The 27,967-nt window shown below is 37.0% G+C and overlaps 1 protein-coding gene and 1 long non-coding RNA gene across 2 annotated transcripts; both read right to left on the bottom strand.

The window, feature by feature from the left end:
* Positions 1-843: 843 nt before the first annotated feature.
* Positions 844-4,616, bottom strand: LOC126721186 (uncharacterized). The gene is made up of 4 exons (XR_007653873.1): positions 2,444-4,616; positions 2,201-2,371; positions 1,670-2,130; positions 844-1,553 (listed from the first exon to the last, which is right to left on the bottom strand). It is a non-coding gene; the product is annotated as an uncharacterized LOC126721186 (long non-coding RNA).
* Positions 4,617-6,897: 2,281 nt separating this feature from the next.
* On the bottom strand, positions 6,898-26,199 carry LOC126721185 (protein PAT1 homolog 1-like). Its single transcript, XM_050424212.1, has 5 exons — positions 25,842-26,199; positions 24,573-24,721; positions 13,106-13,162; positions 12,109-12,184; positions 6,898-9,405 (listed from the first exon to the last, which is right to left on the bottom strand). Exons 1-5 carry the CDS (start codon positions 25,903-25,905, stop codon positions 7,319-7,321), a joined length of 2,433 nt encoding a protein of 810 aa, XP_050280169.1. The 5' UTR covers positions 25,906-26,199; the 3' UTR covers positions 6,898-7,318.
* Positions 26,200-27,967: the final 1,768 nt, after the last annotated feature.

The following is a 27,967-nucleotide window of genomic DNA, read 5'->3' as shown; positions in this document are numbered from 1 at the left end:
AGACAGTTCAGCATCGAAGATCTCATCTTAAAAAAGGTATCTCTGGCTACAAAGAACCCTACTCATGGAAAGTTAGGACCTAACTGGTGAGGTTCATACTACTTGGAGGCCCTAGATAGACGGAACCTCGAACACCCATGGAACATGGAGCATTTGAGGAAATATTACCAGTGAAGGTGACTTGTCAAGAAGGTTAGCATGGACGAGATTAAGAAGTTTTTTTATATTTTCAGTGTTTATGTTTTAAAACTGTGTGTTATGTTTTTAAGTATTTGAATTTCCTATAAAGCACTAGCTATTGGCATGTGCTATGAACGGTGTCATGAACTAAGTCCCTTTGTACATAAAGTAATTTCAATTCCCTAAAGAAGGACTAAGTATTAGCATGGACAAGCTATTTGGACAATGCTATATACTATGTCCTTATGTCCATGGATAATGCTGTGTACAGATGTTGCATGTCCACGGACAATGTTATGTACAGATGTTGTATATAAAGCAACTTGAATTTCCTAATTTAAGTGTTTATGATTTTGTAAAATCAACATCCAAATGAAATGACAGGCATATAAAATCTTTGGACGCAAAGAATGTCTCGTCATAAGCTATCCTTGATAAAAAGGAAGCAAATTGTCATAAAAGACAATGAACAAGGGAAAGAACAAATTCCCCAATGAAACTCATCCAAAAAGGATCAAAGACGAAAGAAAAGCATGCATGCAACATTTCTCATGGACAACACATCCAACCAGTCCAAATCATGGATAACATAACCAAGTTAATTTCCAAAGATGAGTCCAAAGACGAGAAGTATAGACAGAAAATACTTGGAAAAAAACAACATAGATAAAAACATTCATAAATAAAAAGGGTAGACAACTATCGTCCAAAAACCCTTAAGCCTAAAAGGCAATTGTATCAAGACTTGTCTAAAAAGTAAAAACGAGCCAAATGTACTTAAATAAATTCAAATGATCCAAAACAACAGATCACATAAAAATTACAATAAAATAGAAAAGTTTGAAAATTTTTCATTAACTACTAAGGGGGTTTTTCTCCAAAGGTAGGGTCGTTATGAGCAGGCTGGGTTGTAGCATTGTCTTCAATGTTGACATCTTCAAAACTCTTTTGGAGGAGAGAACTTGTAACACCAATATTAAGCTTAATAGGGGAAAAGTCCACCTCAGGAAAACGCTTCATCACGTCCATACGGAAATCTTCGAAGCCCGCAGCATAATTTGTATCTAGAAGATCAGTATATGCTTTGGACAGCTTGAATTCCTTGATCACTTCGTCTTTGGCTCGTTCAAAGGACGATCTAAGCTCTTCATTTTGCTTCTGCAGATGATCCAAACGAGTGTCCTTTTCCACTATGTCTGCCCTTAACTCCTCTGCCAAGTTCTTCAGTTCCACCACCTCAGCCTCAAGCTTCATCCTCTCCCCTGTCTTACGGCTTGACTCCTTCTCCATATCACGGATTTTGGCCCTCAACCTAATTCTTTCCTGGTCCGCCTCAATAGCCTATCTGGACGCTGCTATGAACTTTGACATGACTTGTATATGCAATTGGTTAAAAAAGATGGTTAGATGAGAAATGTCAAGTATGAAGATGCAAAAAAATAGTAATAATAATCACAACAATAATCACAATAAATACATAGAAATATACCTTGAAGAGATCATGAACTACAGAATGTTCAAAGTCTTTCAAGGACATGTCATAGCACACATTAATGTCCTCGTCGGTCACAGCCTGTTGAAACCTTTCCCAAGCAAGACCTTCATTTTCAAGAAGATTCATAGGAATGCTTCTGGGCGGTTTGGACAAAATAGTTTCAACAAGCTTGGACGGAGTAGTTTCAGCAAGGATGGATGAATCCAAGTCAAGGATTTGTGTGGACGGCTGTTTGGAAGAAGCAGGAGGAACAACAGAACTAGGCTTGACAAACTTAGACGACCCATGCTTTGCCTTCTTGTGACCTAGACAACTTGGAAGACTTCCTAAGTCAATCGTCTTGGATAAAGTCTTCCTTTTATCTCCAACAACTAGACGAGGCTGAGATTAGGTCTTTGGCATGGTCTCCTCGTCTGCCAAGCCTTTTCCCTTGTTTTCTTTCATAGTTGCTATCCCTGCAAAGAAAAAGGGTGTTAGAACTTGGGTAAAACAAGTAAGAAAAAATTTTCAAGTAAAAAAGCTTACGTCTACGTGTAGTGAGTTCATGAGCTAAGGCTTCAATAGATGGTTCAAGCCCAATTCCCCAAGTGGCAAGACGCTAAAAAATGACTAAAGAATGGAAGCTTCTATCAGTGAATAGATGAGCTTGTTGGACGCGATCAAGATAGAATCTGCTCAGAGAAGGTCGTCTTACAGCTGTTTAAAAAAAGAGGGGGGTTAGACGAATACAATAAAAGTTAGAAAATGTTGAGTAGAAAAGAAGCATACCTTCTGGACGAAGATTCCCTACCTTGCCAGTATAGAGAGGAAATGGATCCCTGCCTACCTCGATAGGGTTCCCAGCCCAAAAAGCAGAGACAAAGAAGAACCCCGTCTTCCAATTCCTATCAGACATGGGGAGGGACTTAATCAATCTACAATCTATACCCCTAGCTGAGAATTGATAAAAGCCCAAGGATTGACTAATTTCAGAAGGCTTGTAGCAATAGAGGAACTCGTTCACAATAAAAGGATGATCCCCCTCAAATAATTCCCTCCACAAAATCTGCATATGAGCCTCCATGCATTGGGGTTAAGCTGACAAACTCTTAAACCTAACCTAGTAAGTAACTCTTTGACGAAGGCATTGAGAGGCAACCTAAGTCCCCCCAAAAGGTAAGCCTCGTAAATACCTACTCCAAAACAAGGTTCACAGCACCATTCACCACAGACGAACAATCTAGGATTAAGGTTGTCTGGGATTTGGTACCAACTCCTAGGTGATGTAAGTCTTTTTTCATCCGTTTTGGAGGAGACCCCAATTGTACAATTAAACATAGTCTCCTCCTCACCAAAAAAGGACGAAGGGGAATTTGCAGACGTGCCAGTCTGTGACCCAGAAGCCACTCTCGTCCTTAACTCCTCCTAGAGAACCTCCAATGGGACCCTAGGAACTCCGGACGTGTGTTGCTCGTTCGTCGTATTTCCTCCACTACTACTACTACTATCATTGGAGCTTCTATTAGAACTATCATGAGGTGGCACTTATAGCTTAAGGTCACTTCCTCAGTTCCCTACCAAAAGAACTGAAGCGTGATCGGGTTACTAGTGTCATATCATGCCAAGGCACAACCGACACCAACGCCCGTCAGGGTGGTATGCTCATCTATCTCCCTATTGTCACTATTACTAGACGAGGATACTACAATTTCAAACATTGTGAAAAGCTGAAGGAAAACCTAAAGACGAGATGGAAAGGGTACCAGGCTCTAAAAGAAGGGGGCCTAAAGACGGAGAAGGACTTCTAGACGAGGCACTAGATGACAGAGGTCAGAGAAGAAAATTTGAGAAATGTGAGGAGGCAGGAAAGGAATTCTACTATTTATAAGTGATAGGCTTGGTCAACTGAAGCAACGTGACCAACTAAAAGAAACCATGTGGTACTTTTCTTGAAGGATGAAACGACATGATGGATGAACCTTAAGATTGTACCATGTGTCAATAATCAAAGACAGAATTCAATAAATAAATAAATAAAAAAAGGACAAGAGTAGTATTGACAAACAACACAAGGACAAGGAGGCAACTGATAAGGATCAACACAAGTATTACTCGTCCTTTTGTTGTCGTCCAAAGTTTAGCTATGCCTATACCAAGTCATATGAGAATGAGAACATACACATTTGTTAATAACCAAGTGATACGATGAAGGGAGTTCTTCATGGACGAGTTGATTTAGACAGCCATACGCATGGATGATAAAATTTTACTAGGTAAATTCTACAAGAAATTCTCCAAAGGTTCTACATAAGTAAAACATGACACATTGCTTAACACGTGGAAGGAATTCCATACACTTCGTTCCACATATCTCATTTTCCTCATTAACCACCAATATCACCCACGATGGTGATAGGTCCCAAACAAGTAGACCCACGTCAAAGTCTCTATAAAAAGGAATAGGCCCCATCTACCAAAGGTAAGTTCTGACCATTTACTATCTCCTATCCTTGTGTCCTAAAGAGAAAACTGACTTAACCGTCAGAGGGTCCTTGATTGGGTCACATCGGTCACCTTTGATAGTTCTTTCTTTCTTTTCAAGATTAACAACCATCATCATAGTTCGAAGCATTCCAGCCTACTGATTTTCGTGCATCATCAAGCTTTGCCGCATTTTCCATTAAAACTTGTCTTACATAACTTTCTGAAACCCTAGATGCGTACGCATGCTCGTGGTTGTTTACACATAGGTTTAGGATGCGTACGCACCCTTAGGGTTTCTGTAATGTTTTTCTTTCTTCCAAAAACATCCTTCAACTAAAGAGTTTCTTTGGTTAGGCCCTACCTAGTATTATCGTCATTGGGGAACATAGGCTCGAGTCATAAGGTGTACAAAATGAGGTGTTTACATTTGTCCCTCTTTTGATTCATGAGCTTCACAAGTGGAATTAAAAAAAATTTAAAAAAAAAAAAAGAGAAAAATTTTTGTTTTGATGTACGACTTAAGCCCAACCAATGCACATGGCAAACACGCATACACAAGGCGAGATGCAAATCCCAAAAGTTGTGTGGGATTTGTGTGTCTGAAGTCCCAAGGTTGTTGCTGGGAAACGAGTAGTGACATGCTCACTATCCAAAAGCCTAGTTTGCCAATTGTTAAACAAAAGGTGAGTGACTCACTATCCTAGAGTCACCAAAAAAGAAAAATAAACATGGCCAACAGCCTCAAACATCAATCCAACAAACAAGGTGCTCTTATGAGCTAGAAAGAGAATGTATCTGGGGGTGTCCGTCTATCGCTCTTGCCTCAAACTTCTCCTAGTGGCTTTTGCCACTAGGTGACTCTTGCCTCTATCTCAATCTCTTCTATTCTAGGTGGCTTTTGCCTCTATCTCAAATTCCTCTGTTCTGGGTGTTCCAAAAGTCTCAGTGTACGTGTTCAATTCCAAGAAGGATATGTACTGCAAATCCACTGTCTTCTATTCTGGGTTCTCTAAAAGTCTCTAAGGATATGTGCACAAAGTCTGATGTCTTCTTAGGGTGATGGTGATCTTCTGTAATCTTGGTGAAAAACTTGCTCAAGGTGTTTTCCTAATGTTCTGGTGATCTTCCGTAATCTTGTGTAAATCTTGGTCCATTAGGCGTTTGTCATTTTAATCTTTAACTTCCTAGAGGGCTTTAGTGCAAATTCTAATTTTCTTGACTCACTTAGGAGTAATCTTCTGACTTGTAATCTTTCTGAGGAATCTATGTGCAGATCAACATTCATTGACTCACTAGGGAGTAATTTCATCATTTCGGGACTTTCTGAGGCTTCTACGTAATTCCCCATCTTCTCGGCCCATTGAGGGGCAATTCTATAATTTCTTGTGCTCTAAAGGGCAAGTTTGTAATTTCGATTTTCTGATCCACTACGGATGGTTCTGAGTCTTTCTTGATTTTCTTCTTCTTTTGAGGTCCACTGGGGATTATTTGTGATTTTCTAGACTTCTTGGGGATTTTTTCTGCAAATTTTGAAGTTTTGACTCTTTTTTTGGGACTAAACTACATATAGTTTAGCAAAGAGACCTCAATTATACATAGTTTAGCCAATAGGCACCCTTTCTGCCTTTTTCATTTTTCCAAGGGTTACCAACCATCTCTCTCTCTCTCTCTCTCTCTTGGAAATTTCCCCCTTTTTACTCTTTAATTTCCCCATCCATCTACCACAAAGCCTAACGAGTTCATTACAAAGTCTGATCTAATCATATATTACACCCTTCATCAAGGTGGTAACACTAAAATGAACTAATATTAACACACACACACTCTTCTATGCAAATTCTAATTTTCTTGACTCACTTAGGAGTAATCTTCTGACTTGTAATCTTTCTGAGGAATTTGTGTGCAAATCAACATTCATTGACTCACTAGGGAGTAATTTCATCATTTTGGGACTTTCTAAGGCTTCTGTGTAATTCTCCCATCTTCTCGACCCATTAAGGTGCAATTCTATAATTTCTTGTGCTCTAAAGGGCAAGTATGTAATTCTGATTTTCTGATCCAGTAGGGATGGTTCTGAGTCTTTCTTGATTCTCTTCTTCTTTTAAGGCCACTAGAATCACTTGTGATTTTCTAGACTTCTTGGGGATTTTTCTGCAAATTCTAAAGTTGTGACTTTTTTTTTTTTTTTGGACTAAACTACATATAGTTTAGCAAAGAGACCTCAACTACACGTTGTTTAACCAATAGGTACCATTTCCGCCTTTTTCATTTTTCCAATGGTTACCAACCATCTATCTCTCTCTCTCTCTCTCAAATTCCCCCATTTTTACTCTTTAATTTCCCCACCCATCTACCACAGAATATCTCTCTCTCTCTCAAGTCTGATCTAATCATGTATTACACCCTTCATCAAGGAGGTAACATTTAACAGAATCTGATGTGGCCAATTTGAGATACTTATCCGGTGAATTGAGTAGTTCGAATGCAGATTTTAAAAGTACAATAAAACTGCTGGCCACTCTAGTACTCTCATTATGTCGTAATATTGACCAGCTCCAAATCGACACAACACACTGAAAAATAATAAATGAAAAAAAGAATTTATTTGTCAACTACTTTCTTTTTCTTTTCTCCACATAACTTTGGAATGCCATGAACTAATTAACAACCTTTTTGAGACCTAATAACAAATTCTTCCAAGTGACTAGATGGAATTGAACGAAATTTTTGAAGGTTCAGTAACATCACCCTGTACAATCTAAACCCTACCAAAGTTCTATACTGGACTTACCAAAGCACCAAAATAAAGGCTCCAGAAGAAAAATCTTAAGAGACAAACATCAAGAATTCCATCATAATACACATTTATGCAAGACTATCAATTCGTCAAAATGAGAATCATAGAAAATTTTCTGAAATAAGCTTAGAATAACAAAGATTACACTGGAGCCTTGAACTGCGCCTACAATAAACTACACATGCCTTGCATCCACTCCCCATGCTGCCAAATATCAACCCTAACCACATTCACCTCTTGATAGGTTCACTTCCAAATGCATGCAAGGGGCCATTGAGTAAATATATATTTAACCCCATGAAAGCATCCAGAGGCAGATAAAAACCCAATTAAATCATGGACGTTTCCAAAAAATCATTTAAATTATCCTTTGTCAACCTCTATTAACCCCTCACTGATTCTGAGTTTATCCGGCCACTGCTTCCACCACGGGGATTGATCCCAGAAATGGGCATGGATCGTTGACCAAAATCTAACAAAAGTTTCCGTTGGTGCTCATCAGTGTGAGGAAGACTGGCACGTAGAAGCTCCACAGGCATTTCTCTACTAATAGCTCTGGCTGCCTCTGATCCAATGACTTCTGTGCTTGGTTGGGTGGGTGAACGTATGGATTGCACAATAGTTTCATATTTACTCAGGCAGTACTTAGTAAGAAGAGCAAAGAATTCATCAAATGAAGCCTGCCACAGGGCACGGTTAGGCATGCTACAGTTGCCAGCAGCATGAGGATCAGTTAAGAGTTCAGTTGCCCTTTCAAGGACTGACTTCAAAATAACAGAGGCCCCATCTCCAGCAGTACTTCCAACAGGGCGGAGTGGTGGTTGTTCTGATGAACAAACAACTGCAACAAGACAAGCACTAAGTGCTCGTAGATCCATGCCCTTAACACATGAGGAAACTGTCTTTGCAAGATTTGTGGTTGTCTCAGCTGCCCCTTTATCAGATGGAAGGCCACCAAACAAAAACCTTAAATGACGGAAAATAGCCATACAAACAATTCGGGCAAGCTCGCTACCAGGGAAGAGAAGCTGAAGGAACCTAGAAAGGAGTTTTCGACCCTTAGGAAGAGAAACCAACCGTAGGAACACAAGGTCATCCTTGGCAGTTGGGCCAATAGAGACGCTGCTTTTGCCAAGTGGATCTACAAGCTGAAGTGATGCCGCCAGACCTTCTAGCAGCATCTGTCGCCTTCGTCTGAGCTGAGTACCCCCATCCTGGGGCTGACTAAACTGTAGCAGCCGATCGATATCATCAATATCAAGAAGAAGACAGAGGCCATCCTCAATAGTAATTCTAGCAGCAAGCATTGGTTCCTGTTCCAAAGGCTTCTCAGGGACTTTCTGCTCAGAGCCATCACCAGAAGCAGAGGGAGGAGGATCAACTTCAAGGAGGGGGCGAGGCCTACGTACAGAAGTGAGGGGAATCCTCCCTAGGGCATCAGCTAGGAGGTGAGGATGTTGTTCTGTACTATTACGCCCTCGAGAAGGGTGCTCCCTCAGGTGAGATGGGCAGAAAGGATGTTTTAACCTTGATCCAGCAGCCTTTTTGGCTTGACTTGCTTGGTGGTAATAGTCGTCAATGTATGGGTCATTGCTATGTGTAGCAGCATGCTGCATTTTAAGAATACTCTCTATTTCTTCAGATGTCATATACTTGGATCTGATTTGGACCCACCCACTGTCACTTTTATGGCTACTAGCATCAGAACCCTGCTGAGAAAAACGCATATTATGTTTGCCTCTTTGAGATGATTTAGGTCTTTGGTCTCTCATATCTGCCAGTATAGCCTTATGTGAGGATGATGGATGAGTACTATACAGTTGTGACTGCAGTGCTGCAAAATGGGCCATAGATGGTGAAACTTGATGGTGCAGTCTCTGTTGTTGCAGCTGCTGCTGGGGTGAGATTATTTGTGGGGACATGACACCCTTTTGATGAGGTAACTGATGCTGCAAAATATTATTCAAAAGGCTAGAGTGATCCCCGTGCAACATGCCAGAATGGTTGGCCCAGTGGTTTTGTGGCCTGTTATTAAAAGAAAGGCCAGAAGTGGTGAACTGACGCATATTCCCACCATAGTGCAACCCATGAGCTAAACCAGCCAAATGAAGATTAGAGTTAGATAAAGGAGAGAGGTTCGGTGCAGAGAATGGTATCTGAGAACCACTGCCAAGAGAAGGCATATTCAGATGGTGTGGTGAACCCTGTTCAGATCTACTTCCAGGAGGAGGGAAAGACGTGAAAGTTGATTTGGGTACTAGAATTGGTTCACTGGAGTAGTGGTGCAGCACTGGTTGCTGCTGAGGGTATGAGGATGTTCTGTACAAAGGTTTTGATTCTCCAAGACGAGCAGAAGGTTGAGGCTGTGATGACCACCTCTTCTCATCTTGACCACTTTCTGCATCAAACATTTGCTGGTCTAACCAGTTTCCAAAATCTCCATCTTGTGCCCACTCGGTCGCAGATGAACCTGAACAGAGCTTGCTGTTAGTGAATGAGGAGGAAGAAGAGTGGAGGGACAATAAGCAACAGTTATAGGAATATAAAGTCCAACCTACTTTTACATTACACTACACCACAAACTGCAAAAATAAAGAAAGCTACATAGTATAGAGAATTTACAATTATTTATAATTGGCACTTAACAAATAGATGCACAAGGCTCAATGGAAAAGAAAGCAGTTTATCTGGAATCCTCCTAGTAGAAAAAACATCAAAAAGCAAAGTCCAAACCTGAACCATTCCAGGCTCCAATTTCACAACCTAAAACACTGATCCTTCTTCCCATGTGTTGTGTAAAAGGTAGATCAGCTTTTCCCTTAACCAGAACTAAAGAAGTCATCTTATTATCATGGTAAATTTGGGCTGGCAGCCCAAATTAATTTTACACAGATCATAAGCCTAAATGGAATGGTGCAAAATAATTACAGCACCACAGAGCTTCCCTAGCGTGTGCGTGTGCGTGTGCGTGTGCGTGTGCGTGTGCGTGTGCGTGTGCACACACATGCTTACATGCACCATGAACAGAGGAAAACAGATTGTGCTCTTTGAGACATTGAAACTCAGACAAGACACCCCCCCCCCCCCCAAAAAAAAAAAAAAGCCTATAAAGTCCAATTAAAGAAACACTTAATGCTAGAAAAAATGAAAATTTTGATGTTAAGTGATATAGTTCACATTAAAAACAATTAAATGGCAAAAAATAACATTAAAAAAACAAAACAAATGAGCATAGAGACATGATAGGAGCTTCTAGACACTCATAATATATTATTAATAAAAATTAAACTTTATTTTACAAAACTACATTATGGTATATGCATGCACACAAAGAAATAGACTAAAAACTTTTACGATTAAGGAACATTCTTTTTAAGTCAATAGGAACCAAATGAGGAAGATCTTTTTGCTTCCCAAAAATTCCCTGAGTAAATACTAAATAGCTGATTGATGATTCCTGAGATAGACCAAAATTAGTTGTCCAAAAATGTCGTCTCATTTAAGATTACGGGTTTTCTATCAAATTGAAAGCTTTTAATCGAAAACATCTAAGGCATCATACAGGAATTCAAAATTTTCTATAACCTATATCTCGTACTAGCCATTTGACAGGGATGCTAGGCTTGAACAGATATATGGATCATTGAGACTAAAATTAATTTTTTGAAGGTATGTTGAGAGAAGGGAAAGAACAATAAACCATTTCACAGGAAGATTGCCCAGGTTATCAGATTAAATAGTTAAAATTATGTCCAATTACTATTATAAATATATATTTAATAACCCTTTTTAACTCTGTTTGTGCCTATGTTTAGCATCATATATTTTGTTCACAGCCAGTACCAGCCCAAAAAAGGAGTTTCAGAGGTTGATGGCCATCATAAAATTTTGGAGCGCACTCAAACACTGATGAAAGGTGATTGGAAAGCTAACAACAATCTTGTTAGCTCTTGGCTGTGATTCGGTATGCCTGCAACTCTAACAAGGAATTGTTTAGTGATTTCAATCTTGACTTATTTGAGCCTAAGATCGGTCCCATTGATTTATCCTAAGGATTTCATTTCAATTGGAATTTGGTTATTCACCATGTACGAGGATCCCCGCTAAGCATCCAAATGAAAATCATCGAGGTGAGGGAGAAACTTAACCCAGTCCTCTATTCAGGAAGAAAGCCGGGGTGGGGAAGCTATAATCTCTATTATGAATGGATTCATTACAGATGCACGTTGGGGTGTTACCTACTAGTGAAGTGCTATAACGGACACTGAATGCAGTGAAAAATGGGCAAAGGTTAGCCAGAGCGTTCCATCTACATCTGCACTTGGGTGCAGTGAAAAATGGGCAAGATTTCCAACACTGATGAATGGATGTGGGTAAAGAAGTTAGAACAAGAGGCACTAGGAATATAGGAATTTTAACGAAGAAACCAATGGAAATAGTATAAACAATGACCAGGAGTATAAAAATAGTATATCTTCAGGAGAATAAGTTAGTAGGTGAGAAATCTAGAGAATTCAAACATATAGGGTATAAATTATATTATATAGGAAGAGATTAAAAAATGAAAAATAAAATAAAATAAAATTTAAAAAATAAATAAATAGATAAGAGTTCGGGATAATCATAGATAAAATTCTTTAAAAAGCGGTTGAGATTAAGAGGATAGTGAATAGAATTATGTTAATAAAACTTGTCTTAGGAGAAGAGAAAATTAACGTAATTAGGGCGTACACTGCTCAAATAGGATTGGAAAATCCATTATACAAAAATTTTGGGAGGACATGGATGAATTGATTCAAGGGTGATTGTTTGTCAACACTTATGTTTGAAGCAACATCTGATCACAAAGAGCAAGTTTAAAAGACTTGTCAAATTAGTACTTTAGGAGAAAGGGGAAATGTGTGGATCCACAGGTGCAACAGGTGTTTCCCCTGAGAAAAGTGTCTTTTGTCAAATAAAACAACCTCCAAAATCACTTTTTGGAACCAGATACCAAAACTCACTTCCAGAATAAGTTAGCAGGGCCCACACCTCATAATGAGGCCAACATAGAAAGTAATGCCTACTTAAACTTCAAAAAATACTGCGGCATGGCCTGATTGCTGCTCTGATTGCCTCAAAATATCTAAAGACTAACATCAGGAACACAAAAATTCACGTCAAGGTTACTCACTTTCCCGTGAAAAGGATCCGGATCCTCTATCACCAATAACTCCCGGGTGTCTTGGTCCTGTTACAACTCTGTTCAACTGTATAACAGAACAACAGCATAAGCCACAAAATATAAAGGGAAAATTTATGGAGATAGCATATCAATAAAATAACTATGACAACCACAATAGCACAATCAAGCAACCTTCACTCTTTGGCACATCGTCAAAGTTTTCAAACATTCTACAAGAGTTGCATAAAAATAAACTTCTAGTAATAAGCATATCCATTTTCACAGTTAATATCCGAGTATATTCTGCCATGATTCTAACCAATATAACAATCAAAAAGCCACATAATCATGTCAAAGGAATTACAAATAATAATTAGCTCCATTCAAGCTATCAAATAGTCAAAAAAGCAAGAATGACCAGCCAGTGAATTTAATAACCACTATCACATATACAAGTCTTCAGGCTGAATGGCTGTATATAATCTTCGCAATGACATTAATTGACCAGTCACTAAAAAATTCCCAATTATATAAGTGGAAACTTAGCTGGAGAAAGAGATGATTAATTAACTGCAATACAAAACAGGCCAATGAGCTCTAGCTCAAGTAGCACCTCCTCCCCTTGCAAGTGCTAGGTGGAGGGTGAGGTAGTGGGTTCAAGACCCATTGGGTGCATATGTAACTTATCTATTTATAAAATAAATAAATAATAGAATAAAAAATAAATATTCAAGCCAGGAAATTATTCTAACATGATATCAACTGTCATTAAAAACCTATGTTACCCTATATACCTACACACAGCTTAGCATCAGAAATTAAGAGAAACCTTACACTTAACAACATAAGAGTGTGATATCTTCAAATCATTGAAATAACAAAATATAAAAATAATATAAATTGAAGAGTATGACATGAGAATGAAAGAAATTGACTACTCATCAAAGGCTACACAAAACATTTATTCATCATTGCCTGCACAACCATCGAATTCAAGGAAGCTAACCTTGGCAAAAGTAGTTGCCAGATCATCCACATCTGCCAAAGATCCCAAACCTACACCCTGAGATGGAAAATAAGTGAACTGAAGTCATTATACTACTTCAGGCCCAGCAGATTGAAGTGTTGACAATAAAAATTTTCTATTACTAAACTTGCAGTTTTAAAAGAAAAAGAACAAAGTGGAAGGCAACAGCAATAAAGCAAACGAAAAAAATCATTTTAAAAAAAGTGATGCGTTTGACAACCAATGGCATGAGTTCTACAAGGCAAGCTTACTATTATAAAGCTATTCTGCACATGGAAAGGGAAAATCATACAAATTTGAATTGAAAACACATGATAAAAGAACAAGAAACGGGGAATGTTTATAAAAACGGGGACTGCATAAAAGGAATATCCATATTATTCTTCTCAAATGTTTGCAGTTCCTTATAAGTAATTGAAGTTTGTGTCACATTTGAAAAAGCAACAGCTCAGATTTATAAAAACCTGGTTTGCACAAAAGAATTGTCATAGTACTAACCGAAGAGTCATATTTTAAGAGTTCAGATGATATATTTACATGTCTCAAGGTAAGTGACGCATATCCAGCAACTCGGTGAGGAAATGTATTATAGACCCAAACTGAAGATATATTTGTTAAAATTTTCTGAATCGCACTGTTCTTTAGTGATGATGCTAGAAACAAAGTTAAAAACCTTTCACCACTCCCAGTTCTTGAAATTATAAATTTTATAAAAACAAAAAACGAAAAAAGTCAACCTTTCTATATAATAATTGAGATTTTCAAATAGTCAATAATTTCAGCATTCAAACCAGAAACACAAAAAAACTAGGAAGGGATTATTACATCCATCATTATGCTGCATTTTGAAGGTTCTAAATAAATCTGTACTTGTTTGGCAGTGAACTGATTAGCAAACTGCATAACTACCATGACCTATACTGTTTTCTTTATTTTCTTGGACACGGGAGAGAGAGAGAGAGAACCAAAGTGGATAAACTCAGGCTTAGTTTACGTAATTTGAAAGAGGTATTTCAGTGACAACAAGGTGAGCAAGAAGGAACTCAATAAGCTCCCTTCTAAAAGAGAATAAATTTATCTTGCTGAGATCTGCATGTAACTAAAAAAAATCTTTGATGATTCTATCACTCAGAAAAGAACATTACCATGGTAAGATTTTTAAAAGGAAGTCTTGGCTCTTTCCACTCAGAGAACTAGATGATACAACAGTTCTGATAAAGTGACTTTCACATAGGACACATCACTACAGCATTAAACAACTTAGCATATGTGGTGGACATGTAATGGTGCAAAGAAACATAAACTGTTTGGGTTGAAATTTTGGGATGCAGGACGAAGTCCAAGTTTTAAGTAGCTATAAAGAGCCATGGTTAGCATTGGTAGCTGTTTTAAGTTTGCCAACAGCTTGGGCTTGAAACATTGTTGAGGGGATTGGGGCAAGTAAAATAGAATTTTAAGATTTGAAAATTAGATTGAAGGAATCGGAAGAATGAAAATTAGATAAACAGTTCAGAGAAATAAAGCTATTACAGAAGAAGAAGACTAAGAACTTAAATTTCTAGGCGTCACAGCCAGAGTCAGAATTAAATTACACTATTATCAATGAAGAGTTTCATGATTTTGCCGGAGATGCTCTAAACTGATCTCTGTTTACTTGGGAAGTGTCCATATTTATAGAAAATAATATAGCATGAGTTGAAACAATTCTATACCAATCCATACCAGCCAGACATTTGCTTATTAGAGGGGAGTGATAGTATGCTATGGAAACTGAAAAAGAGTGGCATCTTTTCTGTCCGCTCTTTGCATGAGGCTATCGGAGGTGCACTAACTAATTCTTTCCCTAGGAAGAGTGTTTGGTGTACTAAAGCTCCTAAAAGGGTATCCTTCTTTGTTTGGAGAATAACCTGGGGGAAGATCCTTACTTGTGATAATCTTATCAAGAGAGGTTTTTCCTTAGTTGGGTGGCGTTGTATGTGCAAGTGTAATGGAGAGACAGTAAGCCATTTGTTGGTCCATTGTGAATTTTTTATGACTTATGAAGCCTTGTTTTCATTGGGTGTTACCAATGAGAATGGTTGATGTTCTGGCTGCGTGGAATTGGTGTCGGTAGCACTCTTCAGATATTATGAATTTTGTACCATTATGCTTGATGTGGCTGAGTGGAGGATTTGGGAAGCACTCTTCGAATATTATGAATTTTTTACCATTATGCTTGATGTGGCTATTATGGAAGGAGCAAATTAATCATACCTTTGAGGATACAGACAGCTCAAAGAATTAACTTGAAGCACTACTAATCCGAACTTTGTTTGATTGATCTCATGCATGGGGTCTTGGTGTCTTGCAAATAGTACCACTATTGTTGATTTAACTGTATCTCTTCTCTTATGTACATAAATTTTTTAGATTCTTTTAGATTATGGAGTGCTCATCACCGTGACCTTGACATAAAAGTTAATTAATTTAAAATAAATAAATAAACTAATTTCTTTAAAATACATATCATATATGGGAAACCAATGAAGCATATCAGTTGTGTTGGTTCCTTAAAACACAAATAGAATGAGTCAATGAAATCATATCTCGTTTGACGTCTACCTTAGTAGGAATTTTTATCCTCCATGGAAAATATGAGTAGGCAACACCACTCAACCCCTATCCCTAATAAATTGATCAAACGCAGAACCCAATTGGATGATAGCTTTCCGTTGCTCATTCTTTTTGCTCACTTGTGTGTGAAGTTTCTAAACTCATGTAATTTTAGATGAATTTTGTACCTTCCCTAGTACACTTCCTATGTATATGGGGAGTAAGTTATTTTTCTATTTCTCTATTTTCTATTAAAAAAAAGTTCATTACCTATTGAATAAAATCCAAATAACCATAAAAGAGCACCTGTAAAAGACCCAAAACCCAAGGTAAAGCCCATAGATCTGACCAAAATAAAAGATAAACACATGGTTCAGACTACTGTCCATATCCAGAAATTCCAAAATGTATATAATATTCTTGACTGTTAGAACATTAAAAACAATAACAATAAAGCTATACAAGCAACTTTTACTTTTTTCTTCTTCTAATTGGTAAGTTATACAGTATGGGTGTTGAACCCACAACCCTCACCCTCTACTCTGTCGTACTACTATTTGAGCTGGCTCTCATTGGATATACCAGCAACTCATGTATGCGGAGGAAGAAAACTTTTCATACCAAAAAGTAACTAGAAAAGCCTGCAGAGGAATGAAGCCTTGAGCTTGATTACACCTTTTTCCTCAGATAGTTTTCTTTTCTTTTCTTTTTTCAAGGGTTGTGTTGACGTGGGCCCTTGTGGCTATGAATTGCCAAGCCCAAATTCAGTCAACTGAACCAAATACAACTTGTACTAGGAGACCCAGTATTGCTGACCTATGAAATATATAAATATATATATATATATATATATATTAGGTTTGTGTTGTATGGCATATAGAATTTAGAGAGAATTCCTAATAACCTAGCAGTGCATCGGCATAAGAAAATAGAGAATTAGAGAGGCAATCAACTTCTAGTCTTATTGTTTCTTTTGTGAGAGAGTGCTAGGGTGTAATTGGGATTTGGTTTTTTGAGAGTGTTCTTGTGCGCTATTGTATCTCCCTATTTTTTATAGTGGAATTTCTCTGTCGTTGCCATGGAGGTAGGCAATTTGCTGAACCACGTAAATTCTTATGTTCTTTGTGCATGCTTGTTATTTAATTTCCGTTTATTTACTGTTATTGACTTGAATCCTGGGGTGCTATTTGCACAAGTGGTATCAGAGTAAGGTTAGGATTCAATCCTTTGAATACAATAAAGATGTCAAGCACAAAATATGATGTAGAGAAGTTTTGTGGTAAAAGAAATTTTTCCCTTTGGCAAAGGCGGATGAAAGATCTCCTAATTCAACAAGGAGTTCATAAAGCCTTGCTTGGGATGGAGAAGAAACCGGAAAAGTTGAAGGATGAAGAATGGGTAGAGATGGATGAGAAAGCAGCGAGCGCTATTCGTCTCAACCTAAGTAATGAGGTCATTCACAACATCCTAGAAGCAAAGACCACAAAGAAAGTTTGGGAAAAACTAGAAGGTCTTTATATAAGAAAGAATTTGACGACCAAGTTGTACGTGAAGAAGCAACTGTATAGTTTACATATGAAGGAGGGTTCAAATATGTTGGAGCATCTCAATACGTTTAACATGTTGAACACCCAATTGTCAAGTTTTGGGGTGAATTATGAGGACGAAGATAAAACGTTACTCTTATTAGCGTCGCTTCCTATGCAATTTGATCATCTAGTGACTACGTTGATGTACGGGAAAGAGGCTGTAGTACTCGAAGAGGTGACTAGTGCTCTCTTGTCACACGTAAAGATGAAGTAAGATGATGATGGTACTCAAGCTGATGGACTTATTGTAAAGTCAGAGTCAAGCAATCGGGGTAGAAGCGAGTCAAGATCCAACAAGAACAGATCTTAGTCTAGATCATGTACAAAGAAAGGTGTAGAGTGCTTTTATTGTCACAAGAAAGGACACTACAAGAATCAATGTAAAGAGTTGAAAGAGCATTTAGAGGAGAAGAGGGAATGAAAAGAAGCCCCTAGAATCAGCTAGTGTTGCTAAAGAAACATCAGATGACAATGAAGTTGGTGCAGATTTACTTTTAGTTTCATTAGGTAACAATGTTTTATCGGAATCTTGGGTTTCAAATTCAGCATACTCATATCATAGGAATCCAAAGAAAGATTGGTTTGACACGTATAAGCCTTACAATGATAATATGGTCCAAATGGGTAATGATGCTGCATGCCCGGTTATTAAGATTGGTACCATAAAGATCAAGATGTTTGGTGGAGTTGTAAGAGTTCTTAGTAATGTCAAACATGTTCCAAATCTTAGGAAGAATTTAATTTCTTTAGGAGTATTGAATGATTTAGGGTATTCATACTCATCAAAGGGCAGAATCATGAAGATTACCAAAGGTGCTTTGATGGTGATGAAGGGACAGAAAGTAAGCACGCTTTACAGATTGATAGGAAACACGGTTGTAAGAATAGTTGCAGTCACCACTTTGGTAGAGTCCAACACTGATGACACAAAATCATGGCATATGCGACTTGGCCATATTGGTGAACGTGGTATGTTAGAACTGCACAAGAGAAATTTATTGAAGGGGATGAAGACATGCAAGCTAGACTTCTGCGAGTATTGTGTGTATGGGAAGCAACATAGAGTCAGTTTCAAGACAGGCTCTCATACAAGTAAACTATTTTTGACTACATTCATTCAAATGTTTGGGGTCCAGTATCAATTTCTTCTCATAGCAATGCTCAGTCTTTCATCAATTTCATTGATGACTACTCTAGAAAGGTGTGGATTTATTTTATGAAGCATAAGTCTAATGTGTTTGGCATATTTAAAAAGTGGAAAGCACGAGTTGAAAATCAAACTGGCAGGAAAATAAAATACCTTAGAACAGATAATGGACTAGAATATAGAGATAAAGAATTCATAAGATTTTGTGAATTAGAAGGTATTACTTGTCACTTCACAATTAAAGGAACTCCACAGCAAAATAGGGTTGCAAAGAGAATGAACAAAACCTTAGTAGAAAGAGCCAGATGCATGAGATTGCCTAAGGTATTCTGGGCAAAGACAAGAGACAGTTAACACAGCAAGCTTCATTATCAATAGATCTCCATAATCAGCCATTGATTTCAAGATTCCAGAAGAGGTTTGGTTAGGTAGACTAGTTGATTATTCAAGTCTAAAAATCTTTGGTTGTCCAGCTTGTGTGCATGTGCAGAGTGGAGAGTGGAGAGCGTTCTAAATTGGATTCGAAGTCAAGAAAATGCATATTTCTGGGTTTTGAAAAAGGTGTTAAAGGCTACAGGCTTTGGGATCCAATCTCAAGAAAAACGATAACCAACAGAGATGTCATATTTGATGAAGCTTTTCTGGTGAAACAGAATGAAGCAGAGACATATGATGATAGTTCACAAGAGAAATTTATTGTTGAGGTAGAGTTCAACGAGAATAGTTCACCCAATGATAAGGGTGATGATAATGATATTGATCTACAGCAACAACAAGAAGAGCCTTATTCGAGAAGCGAGTTCACAAAGTACCACAGAGATATGGCTTTGAAGACATAGTTAGCTTTGCTCTCATAACCAATAGTAGAGATTCATCATCTTTTTTTTTTTTTTTTTTTGATAAGTAATAAAGATTCATTGATAATGAAAAGAGAGAGACACCCAAGTACACAGGGAGTATACAGGGGTGAACAAATCAAGAACGAACATTACAAAAATCAAGTAAATCCAAAATAGAAGAAAAAGGATGGTTCCTCCACACAGAGAACCAGTCCAATAAAGTTCTGAAAAATAGAAGCTTGAGGTCAAGCATGGAACGCTCAATGTCTTCAAAACACCTACTATTTCTCTCCTTCCAAATGCAGCACATCAAACAATGAGGAACAACCATCCATATATCTCCATTACGATGGCGACCAAATTGACCTTGCCAGCAAGCAAATAGCCCAACGACAGACATTGGCATAACCCAATAAACTCCAAATAAACCAAACACCATATCCCACAACTCCAAAGCAACCGGGCAATGAAGGAAAAGATGGTCAACAATTTCACAATTACACTTGCACATATAACACCAATCCAAAATGCAAACCTTTCTTTTTCTTAAATTGTCAATTGTCAGACATTTCCCCAAGGCAACGGTCCAAACAAAGAAAGCCACTCTAGAGGGAATCTTCTACTTCCAAAAATGTATCTCCCAATGGAGGACACCATTGGTGTACCTCATTAGATCCGCCACACTTGCCTCTTTTCTACGACAAATCCTAAATAATTCAGGATAGCGGTCAACGAGAGAAGAAGAACCACACCAACTATCTAGCCAAAACTGCACTTTTGATCCATCTCCAATTTCATACAGAACAAACCGAGATAAAGAGTGCCACCCCCTTCTAATATTTTTCCACAAACTGACTCCATAAGGACTAGAGGAAGAGCTAGAACACCAACCACCCCAATCACAACCATACTTCACCTCTATCACTTGACGCCATAGAGCATCCATTTCTTGCCCAAATCTCCATAACCACTTCCCTAATAAAGCTACATTGAAAGTTCTCAAGTTCCTAATCCCCAACCCACCTGAAGCAAGCGAAGTACACACCATAGACCAATCAACCAAATGAAATTTAGGCTCATCTCCTAGGCCACCCCACAGAAAATCCCGCTGAAGTCTAGCAATTCGATTGGCCACCAAAGCAGGAATAGGGAATAAAGAAAGAAAGTAAGTAGGAAGAAGTAGAGATTCATCATCTTACAGGGATGTAGAAGAGATGAGGTCACTACAAAAGAATAATACTTGGGAATCAGTGAAATTGCACAAGAGAAAGAAGGCTAATGGTTGCAACTGGGTATACTGAAAGAAAGAAGCATTATTAGAAAATGAAGGTGAAAAATTCAAAGCACAATTAGTGGCTAAGGATTATTCAAACACAGAGGAAGAGAATGCCTCAGATATGTTGACAAAGCCAGTTCCAGCAAGTTCAGGAGCTACTTGGACTTAATTGGTGTTTGCAACCATTATTGATAGCCCTTAAGGGCTAAGGTGGAGGCAATGGAGGAATTTGCCAGTGTAGCTTGATCAATTCAAGCTAATGTGGAGATTTGTTGACGTGGGCCCATGTGGCTATGAATTGCCAAGCCCAAATTCAGTCAATTAAACCAAATACAGCTTGTATTAGGAGACCTAGTATTGCTGACCTATGAATTATATATATATATATATATATATTAGGTTTGTGTTGTATGGCATATAGAATTTAGAGAGAATTCCTAATAACCTAGCAGTGCAGCCACATAAGAAAATAGAGAATTAGAGAGGCAGTCAGCTTCTAGTCTTATTATTTCTTTTGTGAGCGTGTGCTAGGTTGTAATTGGAATTTGGGTTTCTTAAGAGTGTTCTTGTGTACTATTGTATCTTCCTATTTTTTATAGTGAAATTTCTCTATCGTTGCCGTGGAGGTAGGTAGTTTGCTGAACCACGTAAATTCGTGTGTTCTTTGTATGTGCTTGTTATTCAATTTTCGCTTATTTACTATTATTGATTTGAGTCCTGAGGTGCTATTTGCACAACAAGTTGCTTTTCCATGAGCTTCTTGAGGACAGTAAAACTGGAAATTTACCCTTTCATCCACATTAGACCTGGTTTCTTGACACATAGAAAGCCCTCTGCAATTTTTTAACTCACTTTTTTTCCTGATTTGGAGTAAAAATATTACTTGACATGTATCATTTCTCTAAACTGAAATAAATCCACACCTTCCCAACTTTATTCCCTACCTATTCCCTCATAGTGGATATTTCAACAAGTTTCCACTCCTCAAGAGAAAACAACAACCTTAGCAATAACCCTTCCCAGCAGCACTCTCTTTGGATGACCATAGTGTACTACTGTCAGATATGCTTTTAAAGAATTACAGAGCTAGCTTCTTTGCTACGTATAATAAATTGTCTTCTAGGAATTTTTTTGTGGTACTTTACAACACTGTTGCATACAATTATTTTAATATCTTTTATACTAGTCAAGCTACAAACATTTTTCTCTGCTTGTAATAATACATGGTAGAATGAAAGCACAATCACTAGCTCCAAAAGTGCATGGCAATGCTATCTATGATTCATATAAATTTTTTTCATTAGTAATAGAAACTTATTATTATAAAAGTTTACTTCATGCTCATGATGATGAGCACTCCATAACCTGAAATAATCATAAAAGGATTATGTAAAAAAGTTAAAGTGATTTTGTGAATTCTAGAATGGTGTTACTATTTGTAAGACCCCATACACAGGACCAATCAAACAAAGTTTGAATTAGCAATGATTCCAACTGATTCTTTGATCTGTCTTTATCCTCAAAGGTACAGTTATTTCACTCCTTCCAACGGACAAAGTTCCAAATATCCGAATCATGTCATAACTTTACATCTCTAGCCATCAAGGACATAATTTATTTTAAATTATCCTGGTTCAATCTTTAACACCACAAGCCAAATATATTAAATTTATGTTCTTAGCCCAAAACCATTCCAATAATCCCACACATAACCCCCAAATTTGGTTAGATTTTGTCTATTATCTTAAACCATATTTCCATTGATGAAATTATATATTATGCTAATTATGTCAAGCACTTTTTCTTTTTTTGATAGGTAATAATAATATTATTAAAACAAACTAAAAAATAGACAAAAGCCAATACAAGGTGTTCATGATGGTGAACACAAGGAAAAGCAATAAACAAAATAAACAGCAAACAACTAAAAGGAAAAACTTAAAACGCAATACTAAGGGAAGAAATAAACTCTAAGATAGTGGAGCATTCCGAGAAGCCCCAACACCTAGACCAATCAAATAAAGTCTTCTGGCACAGAGCTTGTAATTGAGCCAAGGATTTCTCAGTGTCCTCAAAAGAGCGCCGATTTCTTTCCATCCAAACAATCCACATCAAACAGCCGGGAATCATATTCCATATGACTGAATTAAATTTTCCTAGCCAAAAACTCCAACAATACACCAAGCTTTCCACAGAGCCTGGCATGACCCAATGTATCCCAAAGATCTGAAGCATGTAAACCCACAAAGAGTGAGCTACCGGACAATGGAGGAGAAGATGATCCACGGTTTCCTTGGATGGATCAAGGCATAAGAAAGGCTTTTTTTTTTCAAATTATCAAGTAAAAAAGCATACTTATCAGCGTATCAAAATTTAGGTCAATAAAACAATTTGTTGAGAACTTTTGAAAAAGGAAATGTCAACTTTGGGTGATCAAACTGATGATCCATAAATGGTTTTTAACCCACTTGATTGACTCTATGAAAATCTTTTCATTTGAAAATTTTTGCTTAAAGCTGACACTAACTTTAGTTAAATCCTTTATACAATTTGTGAGCTTGCAAATTTAAAAGGTTTAGCAACCCTACCCATTCAAATAAATAAGTAAATAAAATCTAGAGCTTCAAACTCTCTCAATCTCCCTCTCAACAGTTACAATTATTAACCTAGGAACTATGTAAAGATATATATGACTAAAACCTTAAATTGATAGCTCTCCCTAAGAGGATGAATTTTTTCTTTTCTTTTTTTAATAACGTAGGGAATCTTTCTAAAAAGATCCCTTTAGACTCACTTCTAGCTAGTAAAACCTAGGATAACTTTCTTAGTAAGAAAGTTCATTGTAAAGAGGGGAACTACACAGATTGTATACAAAAGCTTCAGATGAGGGAAGGACCCATAAAAAAGGAGCTAAGGACAACTGAAAACAAGATCATGGATTGCTTCTCCAATTGGACAAGATAATTCAAAGCTAAACTGTTTACATGTGCTGCATTTTGTATCCACCAAATCCTTTTGTATAGCTTCTTCAACTTCAACGCACTCAACCCTCATGGAAAATCAATCTCTCTCTCTCTCTCTCTCCCCGTTAACTTGTTGGTTCACTCAAACTCTGCTATTTTCTTTATTTCAATTCATTTCACTTCCAAGATCATTTTAATTGTCTATGTGTCCATTTGGGACCAGCTTATTTAGCTGAAACTAAAAACTTTTTGCTGAAAGTGTTAAAAAATAAGCTGAATAGTACACTGGGACCCATGAATAGTATCAAAAAGTGCAGTGCGACTCATGAATAGTAGCGAAAATACGCTGAAATTACAAATAAACTGAAATTTTCAGCTTGTCCCAAACAGACACTATATGTGTAAAGTTGAAAAAGGTAAAGATTAAAAATTCGGAACTACCCCCACTCCATTGGATCAAAATCTCAGGTCAAATTCTTACTAATTCTAGTTTGAGCTGGACAGTCATCTCTTAATTCATTCCCCTCCTCCATAAATGCATTCTAATTCACAATTACATAAAGTCAATGCACATGTAGACAGGCCTTCAAGCTCTCCCATTGTGTACTCTAATTGAAACCAACACAATGAACAATATCACCTAAACTCCCCAATTTTTTATAATTTCAATTAAAAAAATTTTAAGCACAAAACCTAGGTCAAACAATACATAACTACAACTACATACACCATATTTAAAGGGCATATCAATCGTTCAGATTTATTGGTTTTCTCATAACAAACCATAGGTAATTGAAAAAATAAAGTTATAAATGAATGATAAATATAATTACAACTTTGGAAAAAATGCATGTGGGTACCGTTGATTAGTCTATTAAGGATCCATAGCCGACCCCAAAATTTTGTGACAAAGGTTTGGTTGTTGTTGTTGTCATTGTATTAGTAAAAGTTAAAATTATAGTTTTTTTTTCAATTACCTATGGTTTCAACAAGCAACACAATTTAATTTGAAGTCAAGTAAACATATACAAAAATATTACCTCTTCTTTGTCAAACAAATGGTACTCATCATCAGCAGGTCCAAATGCAGGACCATTATCTTCATTGTCTTCTAACCCTCCCAACTCAACTTCTTGCAAAACATTTCGACCAAAAAACTCATACTGCGAAGCATCAAAGCGTGCACTATCTGCATGACAAAAAAGAAAAAAGACAAAGTTATAGATGCATACACAGCTACTTAATCCAGCTTCAACCTTCCAAAAATACATTCTAGTTTTAGTTACAAATCTCTCACATGGCATGTTGCACACAATTAGGAAAAAACCAAAAATTTAGTACTATTTTTTTCTTTTTTATAAAGCACATCAAAAGTTTATTAGTTTCGATGAAGACTTGTCTATATATAATTGGAATTGAACTCTCTTGTGTCCACTACTATACTTTTATATAGTTACAAAAATAACCTTATTACCAAATTGAAAGTTATTTAGCAATATGATAAATTAAGGACACAAAAGTAAATTGTGAAAGTCAGAATTACCCAATCCTAGAAATAGAAAAATCACATTAGTAGATTGGTGTTGTATGTGTAGGTGTAGTGGGGTGTCAAAGGATCATTTGCTACTTTACTGCGATTTTGCTTATGCATTATGGGGCTATATTTTTGGTCTTTAGAGAGCAAATTGGGTGATGCCGCCTAGAGTGATCGATTTATAATTAAATTACATAAAATTAGGAAACACCTTTTATTAAATAACATTAGTAGCTCCTAGCCTCATTCATAAACACTCTGTTCTATTTGTCTCGAGCTTGGGGACTCATATCTAGTGACCCCATTCCGATGTTTATAGACTCTATTTTTTTTCTTGTACATAATTTTTGTTGTTTTGTAATTTTTTTCGCTATTTTGTGCTTCTTCTTCTTTCTTTTTTTTGAATGAAGCAGTCTTTTTTTCAATAAAATTATTATTAATTATTGAAAAAGATAATTGTAACAACTTCAAAAAAAAACTTATATTTTTTATTGAGAAAAAAAGGAGGGCATTCTCAATCCAAGAGCAGATTCAAAAATCCAAAAAAGGCAGCTTTTTTAACAAACATGCACTCAGGACTACACAGTCTGAAGTCCTAAACTAAACCAAACCAAACCGCCACATAATTAACATACAGAAACCTGTTTATGTGAAGTAAAACAGAGAGATCAAGCAATAATTTTGTATTCATGTTTTTCATCTTTCTCAGCATCCAAACAAACTATCCAAAACCCTAAAATTCCATTAAAATAAAAAGAAAGTAGAGAAATTAGACCTGAGGAATTATTATTATTCCCAGCGAAGACCTTGAAGTCTTTGCCGCCGTCGGATCTGTCCATACCGACGGCACAACGAAAAACACAGAGACTGAGACTGAGAATGAGGCAAAGCAAAGCTACGTCGTGTCGGCGGAGATCAGCAGAGGGTTTTCGAGAATTGGCCGAAGGCCGAGTAAATTTAGAGAAATAGAAGGGGCAGTTTTGGGAATTTGGAGAAGAAGGTCGGTCAGTTAGGTTAGGTTAGGCTTATAAAAAGAAAAGAAAGAAGAAGAACAAAAAAAAAAAAAAAGGAAAAAAAAATACTCTCTCCGAGAGAGAGAGAGAGAGAGAGGGCAGGGGGATAGGGAAATAACCCTAATAAGATTTACAGGCAGCTCAAGAAGAAGAAGAAGAAGATGGGAAGAAGCGTAGACCTTCTTTTTTATTTCTTTTTTTTTTTTAATTTAGGCACGTGCAACTATCCGACGTACACGGATTTCTTACTGTCACTCGTTAATTAGATGAGATGAGAGAGAATTTTTATTTTTATTTTTTGTAAAGAGAGAATTTTATTTTTTATATATTATTAAGAGTCATGCTAACCGGTGCCTTTACAATAATGGTTGTAGGGACACGTTTTACAGCCCAAACCCAAGATATATGGGATCTTTGACCAATGAGCCCGGTACAATGAATTTGTAGAGAGTGGGTCAAAGAGCTAGGTTTTAGTGCATGGATAACAGTTAATATAGTGTTCATGACAATCAAGCAGAGATGAACTGAATTTATCAAAGAAGATTGGTCCTCGGCACAATCCGATGAGCTTTTTTTTAGTACGTCTTGAGTGGTAATGGTCAATGGCCTCCCCCAGATTGCCTCTTGCCCCCCATTTTATACTAGCTTCCCTCCTTCCCCAACGTCCACGTGTAAATTTAAATTCATAGTGCTGATACTTATCCCATCAGCCCCTCTCCCAAAGTCGTTGGGAGTGGTTGTAAAGGCTGAAAAGTATGGTTCTGTTAGGTACAAAGCACTTAATGTAATAATGGCAGTCTTCCCTTAGATATTTTTATTCCTTCCGTTATCCTTTTCTGTCTTAGTACTTATCCTATTCCATGGAATGATTCGAAGTGTCACTCTTAATGGTAGGCCGTTCCCTTTGTCCTCAACCAGATATGGCCGAGGAGGGTTCATCCTATGGCCAAGGAAGGGTTCTTCCTTAGACTGGGCCTTTGGCCCAACGTATATATTGGTATGAGCTCCCTGGTCTGTTACCCCCACAATGGTTAACAATCTATTTTAGAAAAGTTTTAATACCACTTTTATGAAATATGGAAAAAAAATATATTAAAACATTAATTACCTTTTTTCTTTTCCTATAAAAATTTTTTAAATGAATTGTTAATTATTGCTTTGAGGACATATATTAGTATTTCTTTATTATTAATAAGGGTTATGTAAACGACCTTACTATATTAAGAAAGCTTTAAAAAACATTTTTATGGAAACTATTAAAAAAATTATTACTTTACCATTTTTTTCATAAAATATTTTTAAAAGTAATTTCCAAACCAATATATTAGTACATTCATTAACATTATCCTGTTAATAAGTAACTCTTCTTCTTTTTTCTTTTTTTCTTTTTTTCTTTTTTTGGTCCTGTGACTTTGAATGTGAGATAAATGACTTGGCGCAATCTTATTGGCTTGTTCGTTGGTTCTTTTTTAATCCCTACGGTACCGCTTTCACACTTAGACGATGGATATTCTGCGCCTTTAAAAGCATCCTCTGTAGCTTGTCCGGAACATTTCCCAGTTTTCCTTTCTATTATTATTTAAATGGCTAGTAAACGAGTTGAGTCAATTCCACCCGATCCGATACGAGCCAAATGAGATTCATGTCTAAAACATGTTGCAAACTGATGGTGATTTATAACAAGTAATATTCGTACATGAGGGCTGTCCATACCCAACAACAACGTCCAAGACAATTATTAGGAGGGAGAAAGGAGAAAAATGCATCACAAACATAAAAGAATGACGTCCAAGGATATTACATATTGGTTGTCCACAACACAAGAAGGTGTGGACAATTAACAGACACTTAGTAAAATTCTAAGTGTTTTCTACTTATTGCAAATGGT

Source organism: Quercus robur, chromosome 4 (genome assembly GCF_932294415.1).
Source record: "Quercus robur chromosome 4, dhQueRobu3.1, whole genome shotgun sequence".
NCBI lineage: Eukaryota > Viridiplantae > Streptophyta > Magnoliopsida > Fagales > Fagaceae > Quercus > Quercus robur.
This window is presented reverse-complemented; position numbering and strand designations above follow the sequence as displayed.